The following is a 16,144-nucleotide window of genomic DNA, read 5'->3' on the forward strand; positions in this document are numbered from 1 at the left end:
AGCAAAACATATCTGTACACAGCATACATACAGATGCACAGAAAATATCCATTTCAATGCCACAGTTTAAGGATAGAACTGCACTCCTCTGGCCAGTGTCGGAGTCAGCCCAGAATCAATATCCAGAGAAACCTTACAGATGGAAGTTTGCAAGAAGTGGAACTAAGAATGGGAATGACAGAAAGCAAGGGGATTTGAGATACCTCATAATTTTGTCGATTTCAAAAGTGAAAACCAATTTTACATTCTGGTTACTTCGATTGTTAAATTCTATACCTATGATAGATGTTGAACTGCACAGAAATAGCCTGTTCAGGTCTTCTATTTAATGTTCATGCTATATTTCACCTTTTTCCAAATGCAGTGACTGGAAGCAAAAAGTCAAGTAGATTGCTTTCTGAATTTAAGCTACTTATCCAAGATGAGGGGAAATACAATACAAGAAAGTTTTATTTTTCCTTATCAACTGAATACTTGCTCTATAGCTACTGAATACTTGAAGAAAACAGTTAATTGCCTGATATGACATGTGGCTTCTGCTTTTACGTTTACAGTTCTGTGGAATATTGACGTGTCAAAGGCTGCAGTCAGTACACCAAAAAATATAAGCCTTCGTACAGCTCGCCAGAAAAATCAGAGATAGAGTGGCCTGTCAGCATAATATCCAAACTCTGAAAAGCTGTAGAAATCAATTCATAGCAAATTAGTAATAATTTGCAAAAGAGAATGGTTGTAAAATGAGTTTAAGTTACAAGATAGACACCTGTACTTTTGTGCAAGTGTAACAGTTGTATCTTTTTTCTGTTGAGAGAGTTTGTTAAACAGAAGTCAATACAGACAGCTAAAAGAAAAACAGGAGGAAAAGGTGTTAGGAAACCTACACACCTTTCTTCTACATGTTCTCCCTGATGCCAAAAACAGTTTATGCTATCTGCGTTATGTCCTTTAGCCAGTACTTCCTCTTACCCATACAATTTCACCAGTGCTGACATGGGTATATCTGACCAATTCTGATGGAATCTTCACTGCCTGTAAGAATTTTCCAGGAGGGGGGGAAAAAAAGCAGCATACTTAGAAGATTTAGCACCATTCCTTTAGCATTATGTTATGCTACTATCACTTGCAAGGTATTTTGCTGAGTATTTGGTAATTTTACAATTAGATTAATAAAACCCAGTCAGAAACACTAGAGCTCTTTATTTGTCATATATGAACTGAAATATTTTTGAAGAGCTGTTGCTTATGTTAAAAAAAAATACTGCTTTTTTATTACTGAATGTATTATTTAACTTCAGCCCTGTACTAGAGCAATGATAAATCAATCAAATTGCGTGCTGTGTCTGCTTTTCCTTTTTTGCTCCCTAAAGAAGGGAGTTTAGTTTACAGTCATACATAAGCTATCTGGGATGAAAAACAGAATATGCTTATTTTAAGTAAGCACTTCTCGGACATTTCTTAATCCCTCAGAGATTATAGTTGTTAAACAAATCTTGACTGTCTTTTAAACAGGGCAGTCTTATATACAAACTGAATATAACTTGCTCATCTTGAAAAGAATATCTAAATAAGCAGCTGTGTATTGGGAGTGTTGCTTCACTGCTGTTTTATACTATAGAGTATGTATGGGTGACAATAAACCCTTGTCACTTACATACATGTTAGCTACACTTAAAGTTCAGGATGATTTCACTTTACAAACAATAAAACACCTCTGTCCTAAGGTGGTAATTATTATTAGTAACAATCTAAATTGGGGGGTGTATGATGATACTCCACCGGAAACTAGAAATAGAGGTGCTACCTCTTGACTCTTTGTGTTTTACACTGGATTTACACTTAATTCTGAGATTGTAGCTTGCTTTTCCCTTGCAATAGTAATATGTATATATAATTTATGCTTTTTTTTTTTTAATATTTATTTCATGAATTAAACTTTCTTTAATAGGTGAAAAGAAGGAGAAGAAACAGCAGCCAGCTGCAGGAAGTAGTGATGCAAAACCTGTAGATGTTTCTTGTCTGGATCTTCGTGTTGGCTGTATTATTACTGCTGAAAAGCATCCAGATGCAGACACTCTGTATGTTGAAGAAGTGGATGTTGGTGAAGTAAGCCCAAGGACTGTTGTCAGTGGTTTAGTGAAACATGTTCCTCTGGATCAGGTATTGACAAAATTATTTACTAATAGCTTTTCCTTTCCTAAAGTATCTTAAGATGTTCATTTGTTTATGGGATATGTTTTCATTCTGCTGGAAGACTTTTACAGTCATGAAAATAAAAATAAAGTGCAAATGGAAGTAATGCCTAACAACATTTGCCAGAAAATGGTGAAGTACCCTTACTCCAAATCAGTTCTTTTCTGTTTGCAGCGCTTCTACCCTGGGATCCTATTCTGACTCCTCTGTGATGCCATTGGTACACAGTGGACTCCTAAACCAAACAGATGTGACTCTCCTTTAGGTTTCCTCATATGTAGTAGAGAACGCAGAATACCTTTTTTTGCTGTCACCTGAACTTTTGAAACCTTTGCCTTCCGTCTCTCTTTATAGCCTGCTGAAGTGTTTGGCATGGAGTAAAGCAAAGAGCATGTAAATTTAACTTAGCTGGCAGTGAGTGGCTTAAACAACAGTGGAATACAAAATCCATATTTTTACTTCCTTGTCTGGAATATAGTCTGCCTCTAGGCCTTTTTAGTTGATACACTTCTGTGTTTGACATGCATGGTTTATTGTATGTCTTCGGAACAACCTGAAACTTCAAGATTACATTTTCCTTTAACAACTCTTCTAGAGGGTTACTGGAAGGGAGGAATTGACTGAAGGCTGCTTCTAAATTCAAATGCAAGCTTGGCAATTAAAGCTATGTTGTATAGAGTAACTGCAAAACTGGTCGTGAAGGAATTGATCTTTGTGCGAAAAAGCTACATTTACTGAAATGCCTTGTCAATCCCTATTCATGCCCTGTCCCCATGGTAAGACTGCATTTGCAGGAAGCAATTAAAATTGTGATTGTTGTTTTTATGATACAGAAAGTTATTGAACTGGAAAAAAAGACTGAACGCAATAACTGTTGTGCACTGATCACCTGATAAGTGTCCAGTTACTGGATTTGCTGTGGGCAAAAATGCAAATCGCTCGGTTTTAGTCATCAGCTCTCAAGAAAGTGTGTAGAAAAAACATCATGGAAGCCTTTCTATGTATGGTTGCAGTGTTTGTGGTGATTTAGCAGTGTTTGAGGCTCTAGAATTTGTATCATCTGATTTTACTTTTGGTTAGGAAGGATGATGTGCATCTTCATTAACATTTCAGTATGCAGTGCAAGTTATTTGTGGGTGTGAAAACTTCTTGCATGCCCACTTTATATGTGGTACATCGTGTTTTTGTGCACCACTGACGGTGGTGAAGCCAAGTCAGAAGTTGCACCCTCAAGTGTTGTGTATAGATAGATACATGTGTCACCAGTAACAGGGATATATGGTTCTAAAGCTTAAGGTGGACCATGCCAATGCTGAGCTCTTTCAATAGCAGCTGGGGACAACTGGAGAACACTTTGAAATGTCATCAGGAATTGACAGCTTTTCTGCTACTGTATTTGGCTTTTTGAAGTGGATCTCTGTGTGCTCGTAGCATCAATACCTGTCTCAGGCAGTCATTCTGGAAATTCAGACAATTCTCAAGTGCCGCTTTTATTACCTCCTGAAATCCCCTTTAACCTAGGAGATCCTCATGTCAGTGATCAGAAGTGAAGGACAACAATGCAGAGCATGTATCTTAAACTTAGCAAGAAGAAGAGAGGCCACCATCAGCCTCCAGAAACACTATCCTTCAACCATTCTTTGTGAGAGGATGCATTATAGCTGTATCTCTTATGAACTATATAGACTCATTTTTATAGCCGTAACTTTTTCATTCTACTTAGATGGCTTCATCTTTTTTTAGATCATTGTTTAAGGGTTAGTGTTGTCCGCCCAGGAATTAGCAAATGGTACTGGAATTCATATTTCTTATTCTTAGATAGAATGGTGATTATATTCTGTATACATACTCTCGATCTTCTGATTTTCTTTGTCTAGTCTGCAGGGAGAACACGTTTCTATAAATCATAAAGAACAGTGACTGCCACATGACTGTAAACTTCCTGACACATTCCGTGTAATACAGGACACCTTTCTTAAAGCAAACCATTTTTTTCCTCTGCTTTTGTAGCATTACACCTTAAGGGTATATTAATGCTGCTGTGTTTCTTTTCAGACATGAAACAATTATCTATGTAACCAAGCTTGTGACTTGTAAATTATGTTTGCTGGCAGACTTATGATCCAGACAAGCATGTAATAAATTGAGGAGGGCTTTTTGTTGCTGGTGGCACTGCAACTCTTGTTGGTTTTGACTCATACTCACTAGCCATTGCAGTCTGTCACAGTATCTGACTTTGAGATATAGAGGGGTAGTTAGTTGATAATTGGTTATATAGGTAACTTCAAGGATTACCTAAGAAAAAGATCAGTTAAACATTTGTGTTTCAAGGATAAGGTCTTGATTTTTCTGTATGGTAAACTTCAGGATTAACTTTTCTGTGTTTTAGTTTGTTTGCTTAATTTCTTCCACCTCATCCCCCCCCTCACCTGGTTTCATTCTACCAGCATTTGGGAAAATGCATTGTTTTATTCTGAATGTGAAGTTGCTATGTGTCCAACCATAGAAACTGCAACAACTGAAACTAAATCAGTTTCTCATTAGTTGGGTTGTCAGTTTTGAAGTTCCTGGATTTCTGAAATAAAAGACTGGCTCTTTGGAAGGCCAGTAAAGCTTGTTACTCTTTCAAGGAGATAACATTTGAATTTCCTTTGCTTATTCTCAGTTCATTTATGTATCAAACACCTCCTGAGATGCCAAAGCCTTATCTGTTCCCTGTAGACCTAGACTTGCTTCTGTTTGTCCTTTTAAGTGTAGAGATTTGTGCTATTTTTAATGAGAATTTGCTTTACTGGGTAATAACACATATCCAGAAGGAAACATACCCTTACTGTCTATCTGTGTCACCTTCAGCTGCTTTTCAGTAACACTCTGTATTTCTGATAGAACTTTTCATGTACTGGGAACAGGAGTCAGGCTTCTTCCCCTCCCCCTTTATTTTTTTTTATTTTATTTCTGCCCAATCTTATCTTTCTGTCAGGAGCCCCACTCCCCCCCCATTTATATTTACAGTTACTTTTGAAAAACTAGATGTGTTTCTTTTTTTCCTCTAATTTATGGGATTACAGAGAGTAGCCATCAGTAGAATTAGTGGATCTGACTCTTTGTAGCTGATATATTTCAGGGTTTTATTTATCATTTACTGTAAAAAGATCTCATAAGAGCAATACAGCTAGAATGATACCCCAACATTGAGTTCCTTGATGCTTCATAAACAATTATTTGGGGGAGGGGGACTAAGTAGGCATGAATACAGAGGGGTTTACTACTGTAATTGAAGCCATGTTTTCTGGAAACCTTAGAGTAAGTCCCTTCTATAAAAATTAGCACAACCAGTTTAAAAAAAAAACCAAAACACACACAAAACCAAAAACCACAAAACCCACAACTAAAAACTTCTGCATTGTTGGGAAGCATTTATTTAGGTCTAGTTTCTTTTTCCCTCTATACTTGGGGAACTGTCATTTATCTGAAGACAGTTTAAAAGTTGAGCCACCTATAATAAAAAGGAAAAAAAAAAACCCAACCTTGAAATAGCAGTGTTCTGGTTTTGGATGACCATCTTGGGGTGGGCTTTTCTTTTTGGTTTATAAAAATATTTATTTAACCTTGTGGGTTTTCTTACCATTTATTTGTGAAATCAATGCACATATCTTAGTATTGGAGCAGTTTTTCAAAGGCGTTTGAAGATACTTCCTAGTAAAAGTGATGGGATGATGTGTATGTTTGAAATGTTGATAAATACTTACTAATTTTGTCATAGTAAGCAATTTATACAGAAATCTCATGCAATATATGTAAACATTTGGCTGACTGTGATTGGGGAGAAAGGAATGATATGATGCTACTTTAGTTTTCTTTCCTGTTAGTTTGATGAAGATGATGATCTCCATTTCTGTACTAAGGCAGTCTGGTTTTGTCAATTGTATAATCTGTAATAAAAAAAAAATGCTCTGAAATCTAGAAAATTTTCTCCAGATTGTAAAATCTAAAGTTGAGTACCAAATGCAGAAATCTTGTTTCTTTTGTTCTGTATATCTATTTACTAATTGTTATTCAGTGCTAGATAATGCCTACAACTTGCATTATAGATCTGCCAACATCTTACAGCCATTTCTTGTGTTTTGGGTGATTTATATCCATAGCTATAACTTAAGAAATGCTCAGTCAATGGGCTGCCTTGAAACTTACGCAAGATCAACTTTTCATTTTGACTGCTTCATTTTGGAGATTTATATCTTGCTTTTTAAAGTGTTCTACTTGGAAAATATGCAATATTCAGAATACTTGATCGTATGAGTTTTATTAAGTATTAATCCTGTGGTTTTGTTTAAAATTTATATTGTAATGTAGAAAGCCTGAAATCTAGAAATGTGCACATATATATATGTGCATTAGGAGTATGGGAATTAAGGCTTCCTCACTTTCTGTCTGTCTCTTAAGAATGTTCTGGGTTTAATTTTTATTCAGTTTGAAAGTGTGGTTTGTGTTCTAGGCTAAATTGTGGCAGTTTCCCCTAACAAAGTATGTTTCCCCTGGTTTACTATTATAATTTTAATAAAATAAAACAACAAAGGAAGAAACAGGGTTTTACAGTTTTGCTCTAACAAATTGCAGTGCACAGTATAGACAGACATTTTCAGTGGTTTAAAAAAAAAATTAAAGCTTTTAAGTTCAGTAAGATAAAATGTAAGATTCAAGTGAGCTAATCATGTAAAACACGTTTATGCTTCCAGTACACAGTCTGAAATTTTTATCTGTGAGCTAGTCTAATTTGTAGAGTGGGGGGTTTTTTTGTTATTGTTCTTATTAAATGGAAATTGCTTGGTTAATAGTGCTGTACTGAAAGAGAACTGAAGTGGTGATCTAGAATGAGTAAAGGTGGAATGTGGGTGAAATGCATCACCTGGTTTTTGGATTTCTGAATTGGACATTTTGTATTTCCATGTGTGTCACAATTCAGCATTTACTCCATTATTCACTGGCCGACTCCTTAAGCGATTTCAATGTTGCTTGTTACTGGTGTGCAGGCATTAAAATTGTGCTTCTGTTGCTGTATGCTTCTCTCATCCATGTTAAGGTCTCTTCAGTGTAATTCTTTTGTTATAATGAAATAATTAGAGTGCCCCAAAGCATGTGGCATTTATGTACTCACATCTGTCTGTTTTCTCCTCCCAAGATGCAGAATCGGATGGCAATACTACTCTGTAACTTGAAGCCTGCAAAGATGAGAGGAGTAGTATCTCAAGCAATGGTGATGTGTGCCAGCTCCCCAGAAAAAGTGGAAATTCTGGCTCCTCCACCTGGGGCAGTACCTGGGGATAGAATCACTTTTGAAGGTTTTCCTGGTAAGTAGGTATTTGGGAAATTGGAGGAAATGGATATGTCAGGTGCTCTTCCCCTTAATGAAGGTGTCAGAACTTTTTGGGTTTCGCTGGGTTGTGGTGGGTTTTTTGGGGGGTTGGGGGTTTTTTTGGTGGTGGGGTTTGGTTTGGTGTTTTGTTTTTTTTTTGAGGAAGGGATGGAGAGGATTGGAGGGGGTAGAAATCTCCTATTAATGAGAGCAACTTATAACATTCAAAACACCATGGGGTTTGGGGCTTTTTGTTTATCTGGGAGGAAATTACTTTTTGGATCTCCAAAGACAGACATGGGACTTCTTCCCACTTAATTAAATCAATAAATCCATAATTTTTTCAGAATATAAATAAGAAAATAATAAAATCTAAACTTTCTCAAAAGGTGATTTTCATCCATTTTCCCACTTCCTCTACCTCCCACTCACCTACAAAAATTAATTTCTGACCCTTCATATTGGGAACTCAAATACGCATCACAGATGTAGCGTGTTGGTGAATGCTTGCTTCCCTCCTACCCAAATGCCAGTTCGTTATTCTCACAAGCTGAAAGGGATACGGTCAGATTCAGCTTCTCCTGTTGCTGTCTTTGTTAGCACTGTTATTTTGTTATCTCTATCATGGTTTTAAGGTTTTTTTCATCAGGAGGTGCTGGTCCACTATGATTCCAGTAAGAAAGGCACTTAAACTCTGTAAAGTATCATTTAAAATGCTATTTATTAGAGCTGTCACCGAAAAGACAGAATAGTATAAATAATCTTGCGTTGCACGGATGATGGGAACCCTGAGATGGTACAGCATCAAACAGGTTCCTGACCCATGTGCAGCATGCTGTGCACACCTTAGCCATAGAAGATTCCCCTCTTTTGGTGATTTGATCTATTGTTGTATTTTCTTACTAATTTCGACTGTCAAACAGAAAGGAAGTTCACATGAGAATTGGTGCTGCAGTGTTCCATAAAGGTGAGGACATGCAGGTGGCTCAGTTGCTGGTACCATGTGGGAGCTGCCTGCAGACTCCTCTGTTACAGTCAGCTGGCTAGGTTTATCCTGTGCCCCAGGAATTTGTGCAGCACAGCATGAGCCCAGACCTACTCAGGTCGACTGTTGTGTGGATCGCTGAGTTCTTGGTGAACAGTGGTCTTCTGCTCAGGATCACTGTATCATTTTATCTTAAGAAAAAGTGGTCTAACTCCCAGTATTTCCTGTATTGGGGGGAGTTGTATGTGTGTGCATTTATCAACAAAGTATTTGTCTTCAGGATGAATTTGTTGCTTGTATATTGGCTTTCACATGTGAGAAAATGGTGTAGCTTTCAGTTGTCTACATAGAAACATACTAACCTTTTAAAGCTATTGCACCTCTGACAATTTCTAGCTGTACAGCAGTGTTTTTATTTATGAACCTCTTGGCAAGCTCTACACTTAAGCATACTTATACGTTATACCTTTCATAAGTATATAGCTGTACATATATAGGTATTTTTATACTTCTCATGACTGAAACTGTGATGGTCTAAATGGTTGGCATATGATAATGGAAGCAATGGTCTGTCTTAGATGTCTTTGCAACAGGAGGAAAGTCAGCTTTCTGTCTTTTAATGCTGATTGAAAATATTTTAAAATAATACTTTGTTTAAGAAGGAAATCAGTCTTGCAGAATTTTTTTTAATTTTTAGTTTTCTGTATTAAAAATATGCCAAGCTTGCTAGTTGAGATGCAGAATTGGTAAGCTGTACTGAAATCTGAAAGGCTTCAGCAATTGCATTTACTGAATTGTAGGAAAACTCGCTCACAACTTTTACTAGTTATCATGTATCTGTGAGTAAAGATAGATGGAATGTTGGATGTGTGATTTCCATTACATGCAAGGATACACTCATATTGCTTTCTGTTGCTGTGGAAATGGATGTGCAAGAGAGAGCATCAAGCTGTAGAGTAAACCCTTCTAGTGCATTAGCCCTGCAAAATGACATAGAAGTCAGCTTGGGCATGTGGCTTTTTTGAGGGGTGGAGGGTCTTTTTTGTTTGTTTTTGTGTAAGACACAACCTTACTCCAAACTTGTTTCTCCAGTAACTTCATATACCTGGCATTTGAAAATAATGTGAGAGCTGGTAGTAGTGCTGTGTTAGCCAGCATATCTTTTCTTGAACGTGACTAATGAGGTCAGTTTTATCAAATTAATTAAACTGTTTAATGCCATGGTCACAGCTGCAAACAGCCTTTCCTAAGGCAAATCAGTTCTAGAAACATTTGTTTTAAAATTATTCCCAGGTGTTAAGGTATACAGATATTCTGTTGACATTTTGATTCTTAAAAGACATAGAATAAGCTAAAGGTGGTGTAAGAGTTGTACTAGTTCTAAAGTTGACCCTGCAGCCTGTGATACAAGGTATTGTACGCTTTATATCAGTTCCCTTCTGACAGGGAGCCAAAGACATGGAGCTCTGTTAAGTGCCAAATGAAGGCTTTTACAATCCCTTTGAAAAGTGTATACATCAAAGGCTATAGACTGTAGTCTGAAATACGGCAACTGTCTCCTAATTTTTCATAAATACCCGTTCAGAAAAATAGGTAGGTAGGAGATTGAAGCTAATCATTGACTTTGAAAATACACCTAATGCTTAATAGTGTAGTGATGTATCTCCTATTTACATAAAACTTATTGTAAAGAATTTTAAGACTTGTGATTTTATTATCTTGAAGTGAGAAAAAAGCATTGATGGGTAGAGACTTACAAAACCATTCTGACATCTGCTTCTGTAACTTAATTTGCTGTGGAGTTGTCTTGCATAGTGCCTTTGTAAGCTAAGCTATTAGTACTGTTCATTGGTAGGTTTTGGTTTGCTTTAGTGTTTGTTTTTCTTTTTTTAAAATTTCTTTTAGATAGAGACTAAGATTGTTGCCAGTTACCTTCTTGTCCAAGTGATTAAAAACTTTTGGTGGGTTTGGTTCCCCCCTTTCCCCCCTACCTGATTCCTTTTTCTGGTTTGGGTTGTGGGTGGGTTTTTGGGTTTTTTTTTTCCTTTTTCTCCTTTTGAAACAGCTGGGTGGTTTGTTGGTTTGGGGTTTGGTTTGGGTTTTTTTTTTTCCCTTTTATTCCTGGGCAGGGGGTGGGACAGGACAGACAGAAACTCCCTGGGAGACTGGAAAACTGTTTTGCAATTTTTAAGGGGGTTGTATGTCTGTATCTTCTACTCACCTTTTTTGTGTTAAAATCTCATGTGCTTGAAATCTCTAGCTGCTGTCTCCTCAAAGGCAATCTGGCACGTCACTGATACTGTTATTAGGAGGATAAAATCCCTGCTATGTCAGATGTCATTTAATTTCAGTGCTTAATTGTAGCCAGTTATATTCTGATCAGTTTGTTGTTTGTTTGTTTGTTTTTTTTAACGAGTAATTGTAAAGCATAAAGATTCAGTTTGAGTCCTTGAAATTAAAATAGAAAGGACAGCTGGGTCTTATTTTAGTTTGAAGTATGAAAGCCTGTGAAGCAACAGAAGCAACAGTAAAGCAACTCTAAAACATACACAGCTGTCTGTCAAGCAGCATGGAATCAAGTTATTTTTAAGCCTACTCTCTCCACCATACAAATATTCATGAGTTTCTTGCTAATTTTCCATGGTCATTTTAGTCAAAGTAAACAAATGGTGTCTTGATTCAAACCAGTTGAACTTCTTTCTGCAGAAACTAGAGAGATTTCCTAGAACCATCTTGAGTGTCATAGAGGAGTGATTTGATAAAGAATGCTGTTGTCTGGAGGAGTGTTCTTTTTTGTTTGTCTTTTTAATGTTATTGCCCTTAGGGGAAGTTTAGCACCACTTTATCCTCCAATACGTGAATTTTCAAGATCTGTTGGGTGTTTTTTGTATCAAGAACTTTATAAAATTTCTGTCTGCCTTCAGTGGAAAAGGTCCAATACATAAGCCATAGAAAAATCCTTCCATCTCATGTCTGTAAATACTATACCCTTTTATACAGTAATTGCCATAAGACAGCAATAATTCTTGGAGTTTTCACAGCTAACTGTGGATCTTTCTAATAGCAGTATAATGGATGCTTTTAGAAAATTCTTCAATGCAAAAATGCCACAGGAACCACAAATCTGTTATTTAAATTATATAATTAAATAATCATTCTGGTCTAAGAATCCTTGGCAATTTAGTTGATAACTATCTCTTAAAAAGTAGTGCTAGAACTGGAGTGCAGTGGGTAGTCTATATTTAACAGGTTTATTTTAATCAAAGCTTTGGCATATGGATGCTTTCCTTCAGTTGCGCAGTTGTAATCCACAGTGGGCTAAGTGGTGCTAAACGTCACCGCATTTTTTTGCCCCTTGTTATGCTTAGATATATTCTTTCAGTAGTTACTGACCTGTTATGAAGTGGAGCAATTTCTTGTTTATTATGAGAATTTCTTTTGCAATATTTAAACTGCTAGACCGAATGACATGTTTAACAAAATTTGGAACCTCTTTTTTGGTTCTTTTTATGTAAAGAGTCGTAAGTTCATTAAACCATTACAAGTTTTATTTTATTTATAGCAACCCTTCTAAAGAATATTTTCTGGGAAGAAGGAATGCAATGAGAAGTCACAAGAAAATGCACAGCGTAAAGCTCTGGTAGTATTTAAAATTGATGCCTATGCTAATCTAATATGAGCTCACCACAGATCCCAAGGGAGCTTGATGGAGGATTCCAAAGAAACTTATTAGCATCCAAAGCATGTTTTTTATAATAAAAGTCAGGTTTTTTTCTTACTGAAAAAATTCCCGTGCTTTTTATATTTGAGGAGGGGGAAGGAAATGCACAATGGATCATCTAACAATCTGTTTAATGATTTTATTAGTTTGTATGCATTCACTTTGGTCTAAATCCAAGTCTGTCTTTGTTCATGAACTTGAGCACTGAGCAGGATTTTTATTTTTGTGAAAATGCACAATTAGCTCGAAATGTTTAATTTATTAATGCTATTACTGATTTTTCTTTTACATGTTATGTGCACTGTGGTTGTGAAATAACTCGACTGCATTATTGAGTCTTGCTCTAGCAAGGCTAGCCTGCTTGACAGAGAAATCTGGCCTGGTCTGCTTCTCTTACACAGTTACAGATACAGAAGCTAGACCTGTCTGCAGGCAGAAGTAACTTACTTTTGCAAGCATTGAGAATGTAGGTAGATTGAACCACTGAAAACATTTAATTAGAAAAACAATCAGGCAGGCTGGAATAAGAGTAGTTCATTTAACCACCTGTTGGTCCGCAGTCAGGAATACACCAAGCAGTAATGAATATCAATCAGCTACTAGAAACACGTACATTAAAATCCCTGTAGCCTTAATAGTTTCTCTTCCTGAACCTTTGGGGATACTGAGTAGTGGAAGATGAGAGTACTTGACATTCTGCTCATGTGGAGAGCTCCTCATTTTCCTTTAGGAACTCCTGGCTTCTGTGAGAGGATCTCAGGAAGGATCTGTTTACTAGGGTGTGTTTTTTTGATTCTTGCTTGTTCTGGAACTTAGGACTTGAATCGTTTGGGCCAAATGGTGCCCATATGGCACTGCAAGCAAGTAAAAATACATATAGTGTATCAACAATAAATAGCATGGGATCCCTTTCAGCATTTAATTGTGCTTGAATTATATTTAAAGCAAGTCTTGTGTGTTTGGGTTTTTTTGTCCTGCCTGTGTTAAACACAAGAGGTCAAGAGCACCCAACAGCATTATGATTAAAAACTTTTTAAATTAAATATCTTTTTTTCTTGAAGAGAATCTGCATTGTATTAGAATTAAGAGATTAAATTTACTTGACCTTTGAACCGAATATAATTGCACAGTGAATTGGTTTTCTTGCTTTATCTAGATTATGTCAGCAGGCAGCAGTTTATTCAGCATAAATCTTTACAGCAAGAGAATTTATTTAGCTTAGTTGTTTTGTTCCTATACTTTTCATTTCATGCCTATTGAAAAATAGGAAAAATATGACTCTGAAATACTTCACTATTCTATGTAGTTTGTTAACAGTATTTCAAAACATTAGTAGAAGAAACATGCATTTTGTTGTCATTAGAGTTCCTTAAATAGTCAGATATTCTAATGTAGTTAGACTGTCAATATCTCTAGGGGTAGGTAGCTTATCATGGTGTACACATAGAAACAGGAAGCTGAGACTCATAGAGACTGAGGCCATAATTGCTGAAATACAAGCTGATCTCTAATGCTTCTGTTATTTTAGGCACCAGAGCGTGTCATTGAATAATACCAAAAGTAGTGAACCGTGTTGAAACTTAGGCTAAAATTATGTCAGTATCCTAATTTTGGATTATTCTTGTCTAAGTTCAGTATTTCTCAACTGTAAGGGCACCTGCTAAATTCACTTAATATTAATTGCTTATAAGAATTTATTAATTTATAAGCTTAAGATGCTGATGAACCTGTGCCTTGGTGAGTAGTGTATTTCTGTGGTCCACATCTAAATTCTTGGGAAGCCTTTTGGTGCCTAGTAAATTCTGTAAACCAACAACTAGCAATGGTTTGATTTTTTCTTTTTCATAGTATTTGTGGTCTGTTACTTACAACCTTTTTTCCCCTGAAAGATCAGCATTTTGAGAGAGGCTCTGGAGACATTTCCTAGACAATCCCTAATTCCGATTAAATTTTTCATTTTGAGAATTGCAGGTAACGCTATTTTCCCTTAAAAGTGTGTACAATGTTGCTGTGTGGGCTCTCACAGATGTCTACATACATAAAACTCTTGCTCTGCCTTCTGTGTTCTTTACTATTGGGTTATTCTTTGTTTTGAAACAGGAGAACCTGAGAAGGAACTTAATCCCAAGAAGAAGATTTGGGAGCAAATCCAACCTGATCTTCATACCAATGACCAGTGTGTTGCTACATACAAAGGAGTTCCGTTTGAAGTGAAAGGGAAAGGAGTCTGCAGGGCAGAGACCATGGCGAACAGCGGAATTAAATAAATAAATTGTTATTAGAAACTTTTTCAGATGTTGAAATGGAAAGTAATGCAAGCACAATAAAAACCATGAATATATAACCCTTCTCAAATGCATGGCTAATATCTTTTTTGTTTGACTCCTCTTCCAGAGGTACTCAAAGTGTTACACCTCCAATGTTTTCAGAATTCACTCATTCACCATGATTACTGTCCTTGAGGTTAAGTGTTGTCAACAGTCATTAACCACTGAGTGCTCAAGACTTAATTGCCAAGGCTTGTGCATGGTAATACTACAAGCAGACAAACATATATTCTGGACAGCTAAAAGATTTAGAGGATCTGTGGAGCAAGAGCATCTTGATAAGGAAAAATTTCTGCCATGTTCCTTGTGTGCTAACTGCTCTTCAAGAGGTGCAAGTCTAGCAGTTGGTCAGTGAAGACCATGATCCTCTTCATTCTTCTAGTCACCTTTTAATAGTTTTTCTCCTCTTCTTTCAAGCATTTTCAGATCTATTATAAACCTCTGCAGCTTTGTTCTTGGGTGTGTTGTCTCAGCAGTCTGCAGACAATTGTAAGGGGAAGATTAAACTATGGCCCTTTATCCCCGAAGATGTACAAATGGACATACCTTCATGTCCCACAGTTAAGCTGTTAAAATGTCAATAAGGTCAAAGCTGTCACTTTGCTAAAATAGTTCTTTATCTAATCCACCTAGATACTTACTTCCAAATGATACTCCTTCTTAATTCTAGCAAATCGATTGCCAGAGCTAGTCACCTACTACCAAAAAAAAAAATCCATTTCCAGTGCCCAAACAGGTATAAAATAAATTCTTTTTTTGTTGTTTTAATGTATTTTTATGCAATGACATTTTATACGAAAGTTGCTTTGGATTTAAGCAAATAGCTTCTTGAGTTTTTACAACTAGAATTATTCAATAATAATGTCGTACAAGTAGTTGTGGTTGCTGTGGTAATAGCCTCAAATTACTTCGTTTAATTCCTGCCTTTTAATAAGCTGAAAATAACCATTTTAGGTTAATTTACAATAAACCTTTTAAGTAAATAGAACCTTTAGAGATACTTCAGATATTTTGGCATATAATATTTAATTACCTGGTCGCTGTGCCACTGAAACAGTAAGCACTTTTTTAACCACTGAAATAAAAAACTTAGCCACTCTGAATTTTGCAGGCTTTGAACTTCATCCAGTAAACTGGTAGAGAAAACAAAATGACAATGATACAAAATGAAAAGGGACAGGCGCAAAAGAAGAGGTGAACAGTTTTCTTTTTTGAATGAGTTTTGTATGTGCCTGTAAAACTGTGTTAATTTTTCATGCATCTGGGAATAAGCAATAGTAATTAGTTCTTTTATGTGTGCCGAATAGTGTTAAGCACGTGGGAACTACTTTATCTGCCTTGTAAACTACGTATCCAGTAATGTCATATTAAACAAAATTCTTGAAGTTCAAAATCTCAGTTTAACTAATCCTGAATCAAGGTAAGGGAGAACTTTTACAGTAGATAAATCTTAGCTTTTAACACTGGAAAGCCTTTTAGAAACTTTGGAATTCAGAGGAACTTCAGAAAGCTTGAAGAATTGAGCAAAGAGGCTCCCTTACAGTTTGAACTCACGTGCAATTTTTTTT

At 36.3% G+C, this 16,144-nt stretch overlaps 1 protein-coding gene across 2 annotated transcripts in view; it reads left to right on the forward strand.

Annotated features, from left to right (window-relative positions):
• AIMP1 (aminoacyl tRNA synthetase complex interacting multifunctional protein 1) overlaps positions 1-14,581 on the forward strand; it is a 19,265-nt gene extending 4,684 nt beyond the window's left edge. Inside the window, exons 5-7 of one of the 2 annotated variants that reach the window (XM_035894756.1) lie at positions 1,946-2,157; positions 7,370-7,538; positions 14,353-14,581. In XM_035894756.1, the coding sequence (XP_035750649.1) occupies positions 1,946-2,157; positions 7,370-7,538; positions 14,353-14,516 (545 nt within the window). In that variant the 3' untranslated portion in view covers positions 14,517-14,581. Of the gene's footprint in view, positions 1-1,945; positions 2,158-7,369; positions 7,539-14,349 lie in introns of both variants that reach the window. The other variant, XM_035894745.1, reaches the window with a different exon arrangement.
• The last annotated feature ends 1,563 nt before the right edge of the window (positions 14,582-16,144 follow it).

This window comes from Egretta garzetta, unplaced genomic scaffold, assembly GCF_000687185.1.
Source record: "Egretta garzetta isolate BGI_Z169 unplaced genomic scaffold, ASM68718v1 scaffold620, whole genome shotgun sequence".
In the NCBI taxonomy this organism is placed as follows: domain Eukaryota; kingdom Metazoa; phylum Chordata; class Aves; order Pelecaniformes; family Ardeidae; genus Egretta; species Egretta garzetta.